Source organism: Poecilia mexicana, unplaced genomic scaffold, assembly GCF_051168715.1.
Source record: "Poecilia mexicana isolate PSO_F unplaced genomic scaffold, ASM5116871v1 scaffold_8, whole genome shotgun sequence".
Classification (NCBI taxonomy): Eukaryota; Metazoa; Chordata; class Actinopteri; order Cyprinodontiformes; family Poeciliidae; genus Poecilia; species Poecilia mexicana.
Window position 1 is genome coordinate 13614351 of NW_028263377.1, and position 14278 is coordinate 13628628.

A 14278-nucleotide genomic window follows, 5' to 3' on the forward strand; every position below is an offset into this window, starting at 1 on the left:
CATCTAAAGTTGCGCATTTAACATGGCAAGACTCCATGTCTGAGCTCTTACACCACTTCAGACCCAAAAGCACAAGAAAAACTGACTCCAGAGTGCCTCAAGCCCCAAAATGAGGGTAATATAAACTAAAACTAGAACTTTTCAGATCAGTGTTATGTTTGGAGAAGCATAGATAAGGATAAAGAATTTGGATTGCTTTGCTTCCTCTGGCATTGAAAACCTTCTCAAGACAAATCCAACGAGGAATCAGGGAGAAAATGTCACACTATCTGTATGAGGACGCGGAAGCTGGAGAGTCATTTGACTTTCCAGACGATAAGCATATGTCAAAGTCCATCGAGGCTCGGTTTCAGAAAAACTCTTGGAAGTTACAAAGAGGCTAACAAACTTCTCTGACTTGAACTCCATTGAAAATCTCTCTTAGGATTGGAAAAAAAGTTGCTGCAGCACGGAAAATCAAGACATCAATGACTTGAAGGCCTAAAACACCCCAGGAACGCTATGAATCATGACTGCAGCAGATAATGTACAGCAAAATGTTGCTCTCCTAATGACTAAAGAAGCAGCAGGGGTTTAATAATACTGAGACTACAGTAGTCATTACACGTTGAACTGATTTGTGACATTGTCGAGCTTCTTGCATAGTTCTTCTTTGCACATTCTGCCAATAAATCTTGATTTGCAGCCGGCGTTAGGCGGCTATGATTTACAACTGCTGAGCTAACTTATTGACAAAGACTCACGTGAAAAAAAACATGTAATCTAACCAAGCAGAACATTGGTTGGCGAGAATAGAGAAGTGAGGGAGTGATAAGTCTGAACGAAAACACTCTCAGCCCGAGGAAGGAGGAAGTCACAGCATACAGCCAGGTGAATGTAATGAGAAGAAGTGGTGGCCACAGTGTGAAGCTGCCATCTGTCAGGGGGTGAAATGTCTGTCGACGGCACGAAGCTGCTGTTTGAGGGGTTTCTGCAAAAACGAAAAGACAATTTGGTGAGTTGTGTTTCTGGGAATTTTGCTGACAATTCTGAGCTGTGGTTTAACTGGCTGCTCTGCTCATGTTGGACATAGAAAATAAGATGGGTGACCTACTGGTTCAGGCTTCAAAACACTACTTTGTTTTTTTATACCAAGAAAAATGGCAGCGCTGTAAGTACCACACTTTTTCATTAGGTTGTGAATATATCAAACAAATGATTCAATCTAAATGATATAACCTATTAATTATTTCTCCTATTCACAGTCACACTTAAGAGGCTATTACTACATTTACACAGTAAGTCATTAACTTTTTTTTTTTTTTTTTGCTTGAACTTTTTTGTGTTGATTTGTATTTGTGGAGAGTAAAATCACATTTATGATCCAGTTTAATTTTCTGAAGCTGAACTTGTGAATATTCAACAAAGTGGCTTTCTGTTTTATCTTAGTAGATAAATTAATGAGTTCAAAGAATCTGCCATGTTATTTTTCAAAGGAATAAATCTACGTAGTGCTTGCTTTCACTTCTCTAAGTGAAACTTGTTCATGTCTGGTTTAAGTGATGAAGGTTTAGAGACAAAAATAGAAAAACCACATGGGACTTTTTAAAAAATGTTTTCCTAAATATTTCTTCAGAAAGTATCCAAACTAGTTCATTTTGTATGCAGTTGTTTGATTTGATGTGCAAACAGACTCTTTACAAGAAATTAAGTTGTGCAAATAGCAGCAGGAGTGTAAACACTGAGTTTGTTTCAAAGCAGTGGTGGTTATAAAGTCTTGCAACTGCTGAGTGAAAGGACCTGCATAGATGCTTCTTTGTGCACCTATGATGCAGCAGTCTGTCACTGCACTGAGAAAACAGCTTCAGGCTTGGGGTGGGAGGTTAGCGTACTGTTTAAAGCACCTTCATCTCAGCTAGAGATAAGAAAAAAACCACAGAATATGGTTGATGAAAGTGAAGAAAGACCAAAACTCCAACAGACCTCAGCAGGTGGGGTCTGCTCTGATCCTTAATGGGCGTCAGTATTGTGAGTTCAGTCCAATTTACTGTTCAGGTGAAAACTTACATTTGAGATTCCACTAGCTGAAGGTGTGTTCCCTGGATGTTTGTCTGTGTCAGTGAGGTGGGTCTGCACCTGCAGAAATCCATCAGGAGCTCCTTGGTTTTTGCCCGTGTTGATCTAAAGTGAGCCAAAGTCATCCTGTCTCAATATGGCTGAAGCTAAAAGTGCAATGCTTTATTTTTTAATTTACTGCAAAAGTAAAATTGTGATGGTAAAAAATTAACTTCTTCCTAATAACCAATAAGCAATGGTCTCTGTGATAGCGCATATTATCACAAGAAGTTTGTTTAGTATTATCTCTTTAGTAGGGGGGATATAACAGGGGCACTGACCCCTGCTGGCCTCTGTCTAGGACCGCCCATGGCTGGATTAACCCTTACCTGCCCCCCCTGCATTGGAAGCAGGCAGCTGAGGTGTTTAGGGGTCTCTCCTCAAATGAAAGTTTGCTTAATGATAGAGAGACGACAATGGATGTTTTCTCTCTATCTCTCTGGTACAGATAGAGCTAGATCTCTCTCCATCTCTCTTAAATAGTGGTATATAAAATATACCACTATTTATTTATTCTTTGCTAATATGGTATCTTTTGCGGTTTCCTCTGTTTTGTCTCATCACACTCAGAACAGGCCCTGGTTTCAGTGTTGTAACAGAGACAGTTGTATGCTTTCAGAGCCTTTAGTCCACTTTCATATTTACTGAAGTAAAATGCGAAAGCACAACCTTTACTTCTACAAAGTGCATCTCGGTGTGGTGCAGCTATCTGTGTACTTCCTCTCCTGTCTGCACTTTCCTCCCCCCCCAACAAACTGGATTTCCTGGCATTTATTTACGTCACTAATAACCAAACTTTCAACATCTTGTCTCAGGTCCAGTCGGTGCGAGAAGTCCAGAGAACCGACAAGAAGCACTTTCTATTTGAAATCATCATGATCAATGGAAAGAAAAAGATGTTGGTGAGCCCCTGCTGTGGTTTGAGTTGCCATGTTTCATTTTGAAAGCTGACAATGGCAAATCTGAAACCAGCCTTTTGGTTGATGTGGATTTATTTATGTTTGTGAAGGCAGCAGAAACAGCCGCCCTCAGAAAAGAGTGGGTTGGGCACCTTTGGCAGGCAATGCAGCTCTCCTCTTCTGGACTTCCGGACTCTAGAGGCCCAGAGTAAGTCCAGTGCTGTAGATTATTTACAGTAGAAATATATTCACATCCCATAAATGTCTGTATTTTACTGGGGTTCTGTGTGGCAGGCCGACACAAAACAATGCATGACTATAGAGGGGAAGGAAAATGATTCACGTTTTTCTAAATTTTTGCAAGTAAAAATCTGGCCTCATTTCTAAAGAAATGCCTTGGTAAGTCGTATGCAGATTTCTAGCCTTGTAGGGGACACAGTGCAAATGTGAAAGAAGCAGCTTCAGTCTGAAGAGACCAAAATTAAACTTTCTCACCTACATGCAAAACACTATGAGTGGTGGAAAGCTAAAACTGTGCATTAGTAAATATTCAGGCGTTGGGACTTTTTATTGTAACTTCACAAAGTCTGAAATGTGTGATAACTTCTCCAGAGCGGCGTGTTTTTCATAGATTGGTCTCCTAATAATCCCGTAGATGCGATGATGTTTTGTCTTCACTGATACCAACTCTGAGCCTTTTTTTTCTCCTCTGTGCTCCTCAGCCTGGAGATGTTCGATCAGCGAGGGAGTCTAAGCAGCAACATGTCCATCTCCCTGTGCAGCGACAGCGTGAGGGAGGTGCGGCCGCCTCGCCCTCTCTCCGCCTCCTCAGAGCACATCTACTCAGAGACCGAGGGCTTCACTTCGTCCATCTGCACGCCTGAGGACGAGGACAGCGATGACGCAACGTACCAGAACCTGCGAAGGCCCCTCACCTCCATCGAGGCCCCCAAGGACCCCGATCAGTCCACTGAGATGAGCTATGAAGAGGAAAGACAGGATGTCCTCTATGACGTCTTACCTGCCAGACAAAGTATAAACGTGCTTTAACTAGGTCAGATGTTCTGGTGACAGATACTGGAGATGTATGAAGCTGTCATTTAGTTTATTTATTTACCTTTAGGTACATGTGAAGCTCCTCCAACACAAGCGCACGATTCTGTGTACGACTTCCCTTTGTCTTACAAGACATCTAGTGGTCACCAAGGTGATTTTAAAACAGCGGCTTGCTTTTAATCAACCGCTTCATTCACTTGTAAAAATGACAACACTGGTTTTTGTCCATTTTTTTTTAGACCCCACAGATGGAGTGTATGACGTCCCCGTTTCTGACCACAAAGATGGAATCTACGACGTCCCGGTGTCCGAATGCAAAGACGCAGTCTACGACGTCCCAGCCCATCTGCTGAGGAAAAAGAGCGATCACACTGAAGGTAGCGTCCGTCGCCTGTCTTTTGTCGATGTAATCTAAGTGCATGGAGAAAACCACAGGTACAGCGTCTGCAAACGCATTCTCACTTCTGCTGTTTGCAGACGAGCAGCCGGAGGAGGAAACCTACTGGAGGATATGAGGAGAGGAAAACAACAAATCAGAAGCACATTTCTTTTCTTTTCTTTTCTTTTCTTTTCTTTTCTTTTCTTTTCTTTTCTTTTCTTTACTCTTCTTTTCTTTTCTTTTCTTTTCTTCTCTCTTCTTTTCTTTTCTTTTTATTCCACTCTACGTCCAACTTGTGGATCAAAATTAGAGCTGTGCAGTTTGTTGTATTCTAATCGCAGTATGAATGTTTGCAGTGCAATTGCAAAACGAAACAAAACAAAACAAAAAAAATTCAATGCATTATTCAGTAGGTGGTTGTATTTTATTTGCCCTGCTTGACAACAATGTATTTGAGCACTTGGATTGACTTTTAAACGGAGTTTAAAGCTTTATGATGTGGAAGATAATATTGAGGAAAACGTGATATCATCATGGCGTCACATTCATTAATGACGTCATTACTTCTTTCCCCTCTAATATTGTGCATTCAGAGCCAAAGTTTATTTATTTTTCTTACTTAAAACTACAGCTACAGTTAAAAGTTTGAGCAGGAACACAGATGTGTGTTTAGTTTTTTTTTTGGCTTCAATTTTTGTTTGTTTTTGTGGTATCCTGAAGAAGATTGAAAAACCTTTCTCATGTTTTCAGTGACTGGGGATAATGAGAACGGCTTGTTAAGCTTCACACCCCATGCGTGGTTTACTTTACTCCAACAGAGGTGTGACTCATGCTTCTCTACATGCAGCCTTATGCAGAGAAGTGATAAACAGGGAATTGTTAAACTGCAGCAGTTGGTTATCTTCTTAATCATATTTATGTATTAAAATCCTATCACTCTTTAAATAAATTATTTTTTTATGAGTCTCAAATCTTCAAAGATCCGTTTGAACCTAAATCAAACACTTTTTACACATAAATTAAAGGAAAATGTCTGAAAATATGTTACAATATTAACATCTAAACTGAGAAACGAATGATAATGTTGAATACAGTCAATAAAAGAATCAAAAAGGAGCCTATTACTAATTACTCTAACATATTGATACACTAGATTACATTTGTTTACAACAAATGAAATCATACAAACACGAAAGAGGGGAACCTTTGAGAAGAACTGAGAATAAAACAATCAGATAATCAATGTCTGATAAGATTTAACTTCATCATTATTATATCATATAATCTATCTCAGATATTTGGTCACTATATTTTGTAAATATATGCACTAAAGTTTGGGATTGTTTGGAAAATGAATGAGGGATTTAACAGAGAAAGAGTTTAAGGTTTGGACCTCACAATGGTTTGGTCAGAACTAAGGAGCATTCTCAAATATAAAGTTGATTTTTTTTTTTACAGTTTTTCAAAATTTTTTTATGAACATCAGCATAGAATTTTGATTTATACCACAAAGCTGTTTTTCATATTTCTCACCTAGCCTTCATATTATCTTTAGGATGTAAGCTTGCTTTAGCTAAGTAGCTTATTTTTCCTTACAAACTGTTGTTACCTTACAGTTTAGCTTTGATCCCAGTGTTTTGCATGAGTTTCTTAGTCTCGGATTTTTGCATTGGCTGAATGTTTCCACTCCTTTTCAACAGTTTTTCTATGTGCATTTTGCAGGCCTTTGCTTTCTGCAAGTCTTCAAAAACATTCAGCTTACAGCATTCACACTGCATTTTTGCAGGAAATGCTTTTCTTTTTTTGGCTCAGGCCGCCTTTATTTGAGAGTAGTTAAGACAGGAAAGTGGGTAATGAAAGAAGGGGAAGACATGCAGCATAAAGGTCATCAGGCCGAGAGCCGAACCTGCGACGGCAGCATCAGGGACTAAGATCTCGATATGTGGTTTGTGCTCTACCCCTGCACCACCACAGATAATGCATTTTTTCTAGTTAACATCACTTTTTTCCCATCTATGTAATTGTGCTATTCCCCAATTATTTGGATCAACGTTAAGGAGAAATGTTAACTTGTTGACCAAAATACTCCTCCCACCTAAAACTCTCATGATGAAGAGATAAAACTCACTTCACCTGTTAGTGCTAATAATATTATTCCTAATCCTTCTATGACCGTACTGACATCATTAGAAATAACAGTGTTTTGACACAAAACAGTCATTTAAGCCCTTTTTTAATGAATTAATATGCTTCTGATTTGTGCTGTTAAAGATAAAAACAATGCGAGATGTCAGCTGAATCTTGAAAACGATCAAAACAATTATCTCTGTTTAAATGCTGCCGTGCTTTAAAATTACCACCACCACCATCACAGTGCAGCTTAACTGTGTTTATTTCAGTCATCTTAGAGAGAACCACAAAAATATTTAGAACAGAGGACTGCATGTACAGAAATATCCACACAGATGCACCATGGGTCAGTCACACTATTCTCAACAGCAAAATCAACCTGTTCACACATCAACGGCTAAAATAAAACACCAACAACAACAATATTGCTCTCCTACATACTTTGGACAGTATTTAATAAGAACCTTCTGAGCTTATTACCATTAGCTATTTGTTTTTTTTAATGCATGTTCTATATCTAGTTATCTACATGAAGTCCCATAAACTCGTGGAAATAATCACATTTGACAGTATTTAGGACTGTTTACACCAGAATTACAACAAAGCATACCCACAGTTTGAAAAACAAAAGTTGACTTCAGCGCAAAGATGAACACAATGTCAGAGGAGTGAAGGTAGTGCAGGTACTGGGTGGATTATGTAAGAAAACGCTCGAAAGTGATTTGTGCATCATTCTTAAAAGAAAATAACAGTTAAATAATTTAGGGAGCTATTTTGATATAAAATATTGCTAAACATAATTTTAGCCCAGTTACCATAACTTCTTATGTATGTTGGTCCTCTTTTAGTGGCCTCTGTGAGAACTACTGGTAATATTTATTTCTCAGTTTCTTTATACACACACTCAACATTTACATCTAAGATTGTGTCCTATTTTCTTTTGTCTTACAAAATTCATTTTTACATCCTTTTCTAATTTCTTAATCGTCCGAACTCCTGCAGCGAAAGTAGCACCATCATCGTCGTAGTTCATAAATTAAATTTACTGTATCTGCTGCCTCGTTTCTCACATTTTCAACAGTATTTATTTATTTATTTTTTAACAAAATTGAGTAAATGTGGAGCTTTCGGATGTAGTGGAAGCTGTGGGTCAGGCCTGAGCCTGTTCGCCGAGGAATTCGTCCAGGACGGCGATGATGTTGCAGGCTTCGGGCAGGTCGCTGTGCTCCGCCCGGGCGTTCTGCAGCAGCACGTCTCCGTTCCCGCAGCCCTGCAGGAACTGGCAGCAGCGGAACAGGGCGTAGTGACTCATCTCGGCCTGACGCACGAAGCGCTTCAGGCTGTTCATGTCCTGGATGGCCTGTGGAGCGGCGGAGGTGGTTCAAACAGAGGAAGTAACGAGCGGGAGAGAAAAAAAAGTTTTTATAAAGAAATCAAAACAAAGCAGGAAACTATCGATGCTGATGGGAAGTAATAACAGAAGTTATGAAGAGGGGGAACTGAAAGCCCCGATCTACTGTTTCACAAAGCAGCTTGCTTTTGTAAAAACATAAATAATCTGAAGTGATGCTGCATTTTCAGCATACTGAGTGAAGTTAATCATACAGTGCTTTCCAAACGTACTCATACGACTTGAACTTATTCACATTTTGTATGAGTGTTTTGTATTTTATTGGGATTTTATCTTATACAGTCATATTCAATACATTAGAATATGCTTTCAGATTAAAAGCACCTTTTGGAAATAACCTGTAAGCAGGTATTAAACATTTTTAATAAGCCCACATTACTCTTTTTAAAAATATCTTCGTCATGTTTCCGTCACCTATTAGCAGAAAATCTGAATTTAGGTCTGGACTTTGACTAGGCCGTTCTGACACATGAATCTACTTGGATCTAAGCCATTTCATTGTTGCTCTGGCTGCATTAGTGGGTCGCTGTCCTGCTGCGAGGTGAAGGCGTTGTGCTTACATCACAACCCATAATGTCTGATGTTGGTCTCATGTTTGCTGCACATTCTTTTCACTTTGCGATCATGGACCAGTTTTTATTGGCCTATCACATAAAATCCCAGGAAAATACATTGAAGTTTATAAGAAAATGTAAAAAAGTTCCAGAGGGAACTGCACAATGACGGTAAAATCTAACAGCTTACCTTCAGCAGGATGCTGCAGAGCAAAGCATTTAGAAAACACTCTGCGTAAATATTTCTCACCTTCAGCTTGAAGTTCTCCAGAATCTGTCTGAGCAGGAAGGGGTTGCAGCGCTCCTCAGCGTTTAGAAACGCCTGAATCCAGCCGTCGCAGAAACGGTTACTGACTGAGGACAGAAAACACCTGATGAGGCTCACAGAGGGATTTAGTGTTTTAATTACTAGAAGTGCATTTGATCCTGTCCACACTGCATGTTTGGAAGAGAACCTGAATAGGCTGGGTTTATTTTTTGGCGATTAATTTATTCTGAACAAGAGATTTTGGACATATGCATGTCTACTATAAATACATCACCATTGTGGGCTTTATGCAGTTTGAACCGTGTTCGCTTGTGCAGATGACACATCATGCAAACCAAATCTCTGAGCAAACATGGACACGCAAGCACGCCTGTGGTCAGTGCTTATAACAGGCGTCTGTACGCGTTCCTCAAACGTGTCTCACCGGTGTTGGTGAGCGTGGGCGGGCTGGAGGAGCAGTCGATAACCACATCAGACTGTGTGTCCTCCGACATGGCTTTGCACAGAGAGGCAGTGGTGGTGTCCTGCTGAGACAGGCCCTGCAAACTGGCTGCTTTAATGAACCTGACACACGGAGAGAACCCGTTACACGCTGCACAGGCATTTACACACGTGGCAGTTTTACTGTGAGGGCTGGAAAAAAAGCGTTGCGCCACCTGGACACGTCGGCCTTTGTCCTCTCGTCCGCATTGGTGACTTCCACGTGCGTGTGACTGAGAGCCTGCAGGAAGAGAGGTTGGGCAGCTGGAGTGTGTTGTTCTGGAAAACATTGTGTCTCGCAGAGAAGCACTGGAGCTACTTCAGGAGATTGTGGTAAATGTACATTTAAAGCAGTAGTTCAGGCAGGATTTGCGAGCTACGCAAAGACCTGAACTTAAATAAAAATAGAATGAAGAAAAAATAAATAAATTGACATAGTTAAATAAAAAGGGGAGGGAAATTTAAAGGATACAGCAGCTGGAGGGACATCTATCCATATAATAAATGGTTGGTGTAGTAATGTAAACACCAGACTTCCATGAATAAAAGAGGAACAAGCCGTCAGATTCTTATGATGAATCTGAGCTCAAGTCACAGGTAACTAAAATATCTTGCAAAGTGACACCTTTACATAAAACACTACATGTATTTCAGCAGCTTTGACCTGCAGAAGGTTCAACTTTCTAAGTTGCACAGACCTGAAAAACATCTGAATCCTCAGGTAATGAATTCAGGCTCTGAATCCTGCATCAGGCACGAACAGGAAAAGAAAAGCATCTCTCATTATAGTCACCAGCAAGCCCAAACTTGAGAAATAAGAAAATAAATAAATAAATGAAGAGCATGAAGGAACAAAGAGTTCACTTAAGGCAGCCCACAACAGAACCAAGAGGTGCAGAAGAGTGATGGTATCAAACTCGGCCATAACACCACGACCAATTAAGAAGAAAGTTGGTCTTCTTAGTTGATCATGGTGGTCATGCTGGAGTGTGAATGCATAAAGCGAAGGTTTTTATGATAATGCAGTGACGGTTATAATTTCTCTCCCTGTTCCGACCAGCATTGTTACTATAATAGGGTGTTTATCAACATTTTATTTTATTTTTTCTAAAAACTGAGTCATCAGCACAGCTTCCCTTATATGTTCTAAAAAGCATCAGTGAATAGAAGAAGCTGGAAGTCACACTTCTTTATACATAATCAGTTTTACTGTTTTACAGAGGTCAAAACTTAAATCAACTCCCACTCTACCAGTCTATGAAGTACTTTCAAAAATACCATGGCATTTGGTGGTAAAAGGTCGAGTCCAACAAAGGGACTTAAAGGGAAGTCAAAACGCGTGATTTGGTTACTGAACTGACAGGAAGATATCAGCAGATGTTTTGTACTCTTAAAAGTAGAAATAAAAAATCAAAACCATGATAAATGTCGCCAGCCACCACCATATGGCACTTTATGTAACCTTTCTGATGTAGAGGAGTAAGCTACTAATCCTGAACTGATGAAAAAAAAAAGTTTATATTTAATTAAAGGAAATTTTGGGACGTTTTCCATCTAATTCCAGAATACAGTAATCCCAAATATGAGCATTAGAGCCTCCTTACTGTTTAATTTGATCACCTAATTTCATGCACTTAGTTAGAAGAGACGACTCACAGCATGCAGCAGGAAGCTGATGTTGCTCTGGACCAGCTGCACCACTCGATAAATGTGCATGACCGATTCCTCGTACCAGCGGCTCAGGTAGGGACGGACTTCCGTCTCAAGGTTCTGCAGCTACAACAAACACACGGTAAGATGTTTAAATTTGTAACCTTGAAATACGACTAGAAAACTTCACTTTGTCACATCTTCCCACCTCTGGAGTTTGAAGGCTGCTGTGTAGGCCTTGGACATATTTATCGAGCTCTAATCTAAATGTAGTTTAAGTCAAAGAATTTAAGAGAATTCAGCAGGAATTGGATTATAGGAATACAGTAAAATCTTGAAGCTTTGTTGTAACTTTTGCTTATTCCATAAAAGAAACAAGGATATAAGTTCAGTCCCTTTTCGGAGCCCCCCATGAAGCAGATGACGTATCCGTTTCCATCAGCGTCCGGCTGATCTGGAGACCTTTCCTGCTCCAGGAGACAGCAGTAGCAGCCGATTGCCTGCTCTGGAAGACTGCAGAGAAAAAGGACATTTATTAAAAGAAAATGAGAATTTTGTTCATCAGGCGATTTTTGGGACAAAGTGCAAACAAAACTTATGTTTTCCTTTCAGTAAAGACTTTCTTCTTGCCACTTTTCCATAAAGATGTCAGATCTGTGGAGTGTGTTGTTTTATTTACACACAATTGGGCTCCATTGACTAGTTATGTGATCTGGGAAGGCAATTGGTTGTACTGAATTTTAATTAGGAGTATCAGAGCATAAAATCTCAGCTTTTTGCTGAAACAAAAAAGAAACAGTTTATCCACAGCAAAACTAGTATTAAAATTAAAACTTGGAATGATCTGCTGTCCATCCATGGCATGGAAATCTTCGAAGTTGGAAAGATTTCTATGAAATTATGTGTTATTAGGTTTTATTTATGTAAATTATCTATGCAGCACAAAAAAAATTGTAAGAAACAATTTCTCCCTTTTGTGAAACGTTTTCTACAACTTCTTCAATGTTGCAGCTTTTTATCATTGGTGAGCTCAGATTTCTCTGACAGCCCAATCACAGGCATGTTCTTTAAAAATCTTCGAGTGACTATATGTAGAGTACCTTGCAAACATTGTCAAATCCCTTTAAACTTTTATTCTTAGCTGGTTGAGGCTCATAAAATACTTATCAATTTTAATTGCGGCGAAATGTAGTTTTAGAAAGTATATCTGAAAACAAATGCAAGCTACATTTTCTAAATGTTTAATTGCAAAAAATATGAAAACCCAGAATAATATTTTTCAAATTTCAAAGGTTTGTGTTGTTCTGTCACATAAAGTCTCAATAACATAGCATAAAGCTTGTGGTTTTAATGACACATAAAAAAAGTAATCAAAGTGTACAAATACATTTTTAGTCAACCTTAATCTTTGATGGTTTGGTGAAAAAATACCTGAGTTCCACAGTAGCAATGTTGCCCATGCCTCCAAGAAGAGCTCCTTTACTCAGCCTCCTTGAAATGTAGGTCCGCAGCTCCGGTTCTGCTTCTGATGGAAGGCTGCTGTCAATTAGTGTCAAGCTGTGGACAAAAAAGAAATTTTAAAAAAAATCAGAAAAGAGGTGGTTAAGATTCAAGCCATCAGGAAAGACGATGAAGAATTTGGAAGCCACTCAAATCGATGGAGAAAAGATGGAGAAAGCGAGGTGATCACAAATAATCCCAGATAATCAGGGTTATCATCCCTGAACACACTCTGGAGAGAGGACACTGTTCAGATGAGGAAGCAGTGTAACTCAGCAACACACTGATGAGAAATCAGAACAAAATCATGAGTGAAGTCAGCCACGATGAGTCCATGCTGGCTGGATATCAAGTGAAAGCCCAAAGTAAAAACAGTGACAGCCACTGAGAAAGCGAGACGGTGGACGGATGGCTCCTGTGTTACCTAAAGTCATCGTGACTTGTTGTGGAGTCTGCACGTCTCTGGTTCCACGCCACATTTTCTCCACAGGCCTCAGATCTAAGACGATCAACAGTTTACTCATCACCTGCTTAGATTTTATATGCATGATTGAGCCTTTACGTGCACAAAGAGGACTGCTGCACAGCAATAAATCCAGGTTTTATTTAGGTGGAAAGCACAGTAAAAACACATTTAACTATTATATGAACAATAAACAGCGACAGATCGGTCCGAAGTAGCAGCTGCAATAATATAAATTAATCATTTCATTACCTTGTGCCCTGATAAAGATAGATGGTGTAGTAGCAGTTCAGCTGAATTTTCTGGCTGTATCCAGCAATATCTTCGCTGTCAAATTCATCTCTCTCTTCCACGTCGATTGAATCCTGGAAAGACGAAGTCTGGGAAGAAAACATCCTGCTGCTACACGAAGGAAGCTAGCATCGGAGGAAACAGGCCAACAGAAGGACGTCTTTCAATGTTCCCTGCTGCTTTGTTGTTGATTGGGTTCAAATATGTCTGAATTTGAGGCTAATTGTAAAAGAAAGGGAAAACCCCAAAGGCTGAGCCAGTTTTCCTGCCTGGATCCAACATGTACTTTCAAAAATATGTCCGACGAAAATTATGGTCTGTCACAAGGGTTCCGGGCTCTTGAGGGTTTACTCAGTGAATAATGACCACCAATATTTTAGTTCTGTGTGTTTGTGAAGCTGATTAGTATACGTTTACAAATGTTCAGTTGAAGTGCTGATCAACGTGGTAAGTGAAAATAAGAACTTATTCAACTGTATAGTTAGGGGGTTGTAAAGTTAAATCCAAAATTGCTACTAGCAGAAAAAGATTTTAAATAATTTCTAAACCATCAAGTGCTTTTCTTCTCTTCTCTAATTTGATGTTACCATTCCCTGTTTGAAGACCAACTTTAGCACTTATTATGGGATGTGTGTTATCAGCTACAACACATTGTCTTGGGGTTGTTTTTTTGTTTCCCCACAGGGAAAGTCATGAAGCAATTTTTCCAAACATCAATTATTTTCTGATAAAATGTAAGCAAATGTGCTTGTTAGATCTGTTCATTAAGAATGAGACTAAGTAAATTCTACAAGTTCACCAGCAGATGGAGACAAAAACAAAAAGCAAACAAACAAAAACAACCCTTAAATGAGTCTGAAAACTTAGGTTGGGGTTTGTACCTAACTCCTAAAGTATCAAGGAAATCGAATTATTGTGGTGAGTTTACTGTTTAGTTAACCATAGTTTATTATTCTTAGATTTGCCTTTTAAAAAGTTTTCATATTGTTGAAACCTTCCTTTTTAAACTAAGGTGTTTATGTTAGATTACTGCTGGAGAGCACAGAAAGCAAGCCTCATTAAGTGACATTTATCAACTAATTTAAAGTATTTTTTTATAACAA

The 14278-nt window shown here is 39.2% G+C and overlaps 2 protein-coding genes across 2 annotated transcripts; one reads left to right on the plus strand and one right to left on the minus strand.

Annotated features, from left to right (window-relative positions):
* Positions 1 to 814: 814 nt before the first annotated feature.
* LOC106934006 (uncharacterized) lies at positions 815 to 5399 on the plus strand. Its single transcript, XM_015013634.2, has 9 exons — positions 815 to 994; positions 1073 to 1150; positions 1245 to 1277; positions 2910 to 2996; positions 3104 to 3201; positions 3716 to 4026; positions 4117 to 4200; positions 4289 to 4426; positions 4527 to 5399. The coding sequence occupies exons 1-9, from the start codon at positions 932 to 934 to the stop codon at positions 4562 to 4564; spliced, it is 930 nt and encodes a 309-aa protein (XP_014869120.2). The 5' UTR covers positions 815 to 931; the 3' UTR covers positions 4565 to 5399.
* A 1403-nt stretch (positions 5400 to 6802) lies between these two features.
* Positions 6803 to 13471, minus strand: cunh17orf75 (chromosome unknown C17orf75 homolog). Its single transcript, XM_015013648.2, has 10 exons — positions 13137 to 13471; positions 12846 to 12920; positions 12353 to 12478; positions 11306 to 11434; positions 11130 to 11190; positions 10928 to 11047; positions 9448 to 9512; positions 9216 to 9355; positions 8774 to 8877; positions 6803 to 7918 (listed from the first exon to the last, which is right to left on the minus strand). Exons 1-10 carry the CDS (start codon positions 13277 to 13279, stop codon positions 7709 to 7711), a joined length of 1173 nt encoding a protein of 390 aa, XP_014869134.2. The 5' UTR covers positions 13280 to 13471; the 3' UTR covers positions 6803 to 7708.
* Positions 13472 to 14278: the final 807 nt, after the last annotated feature.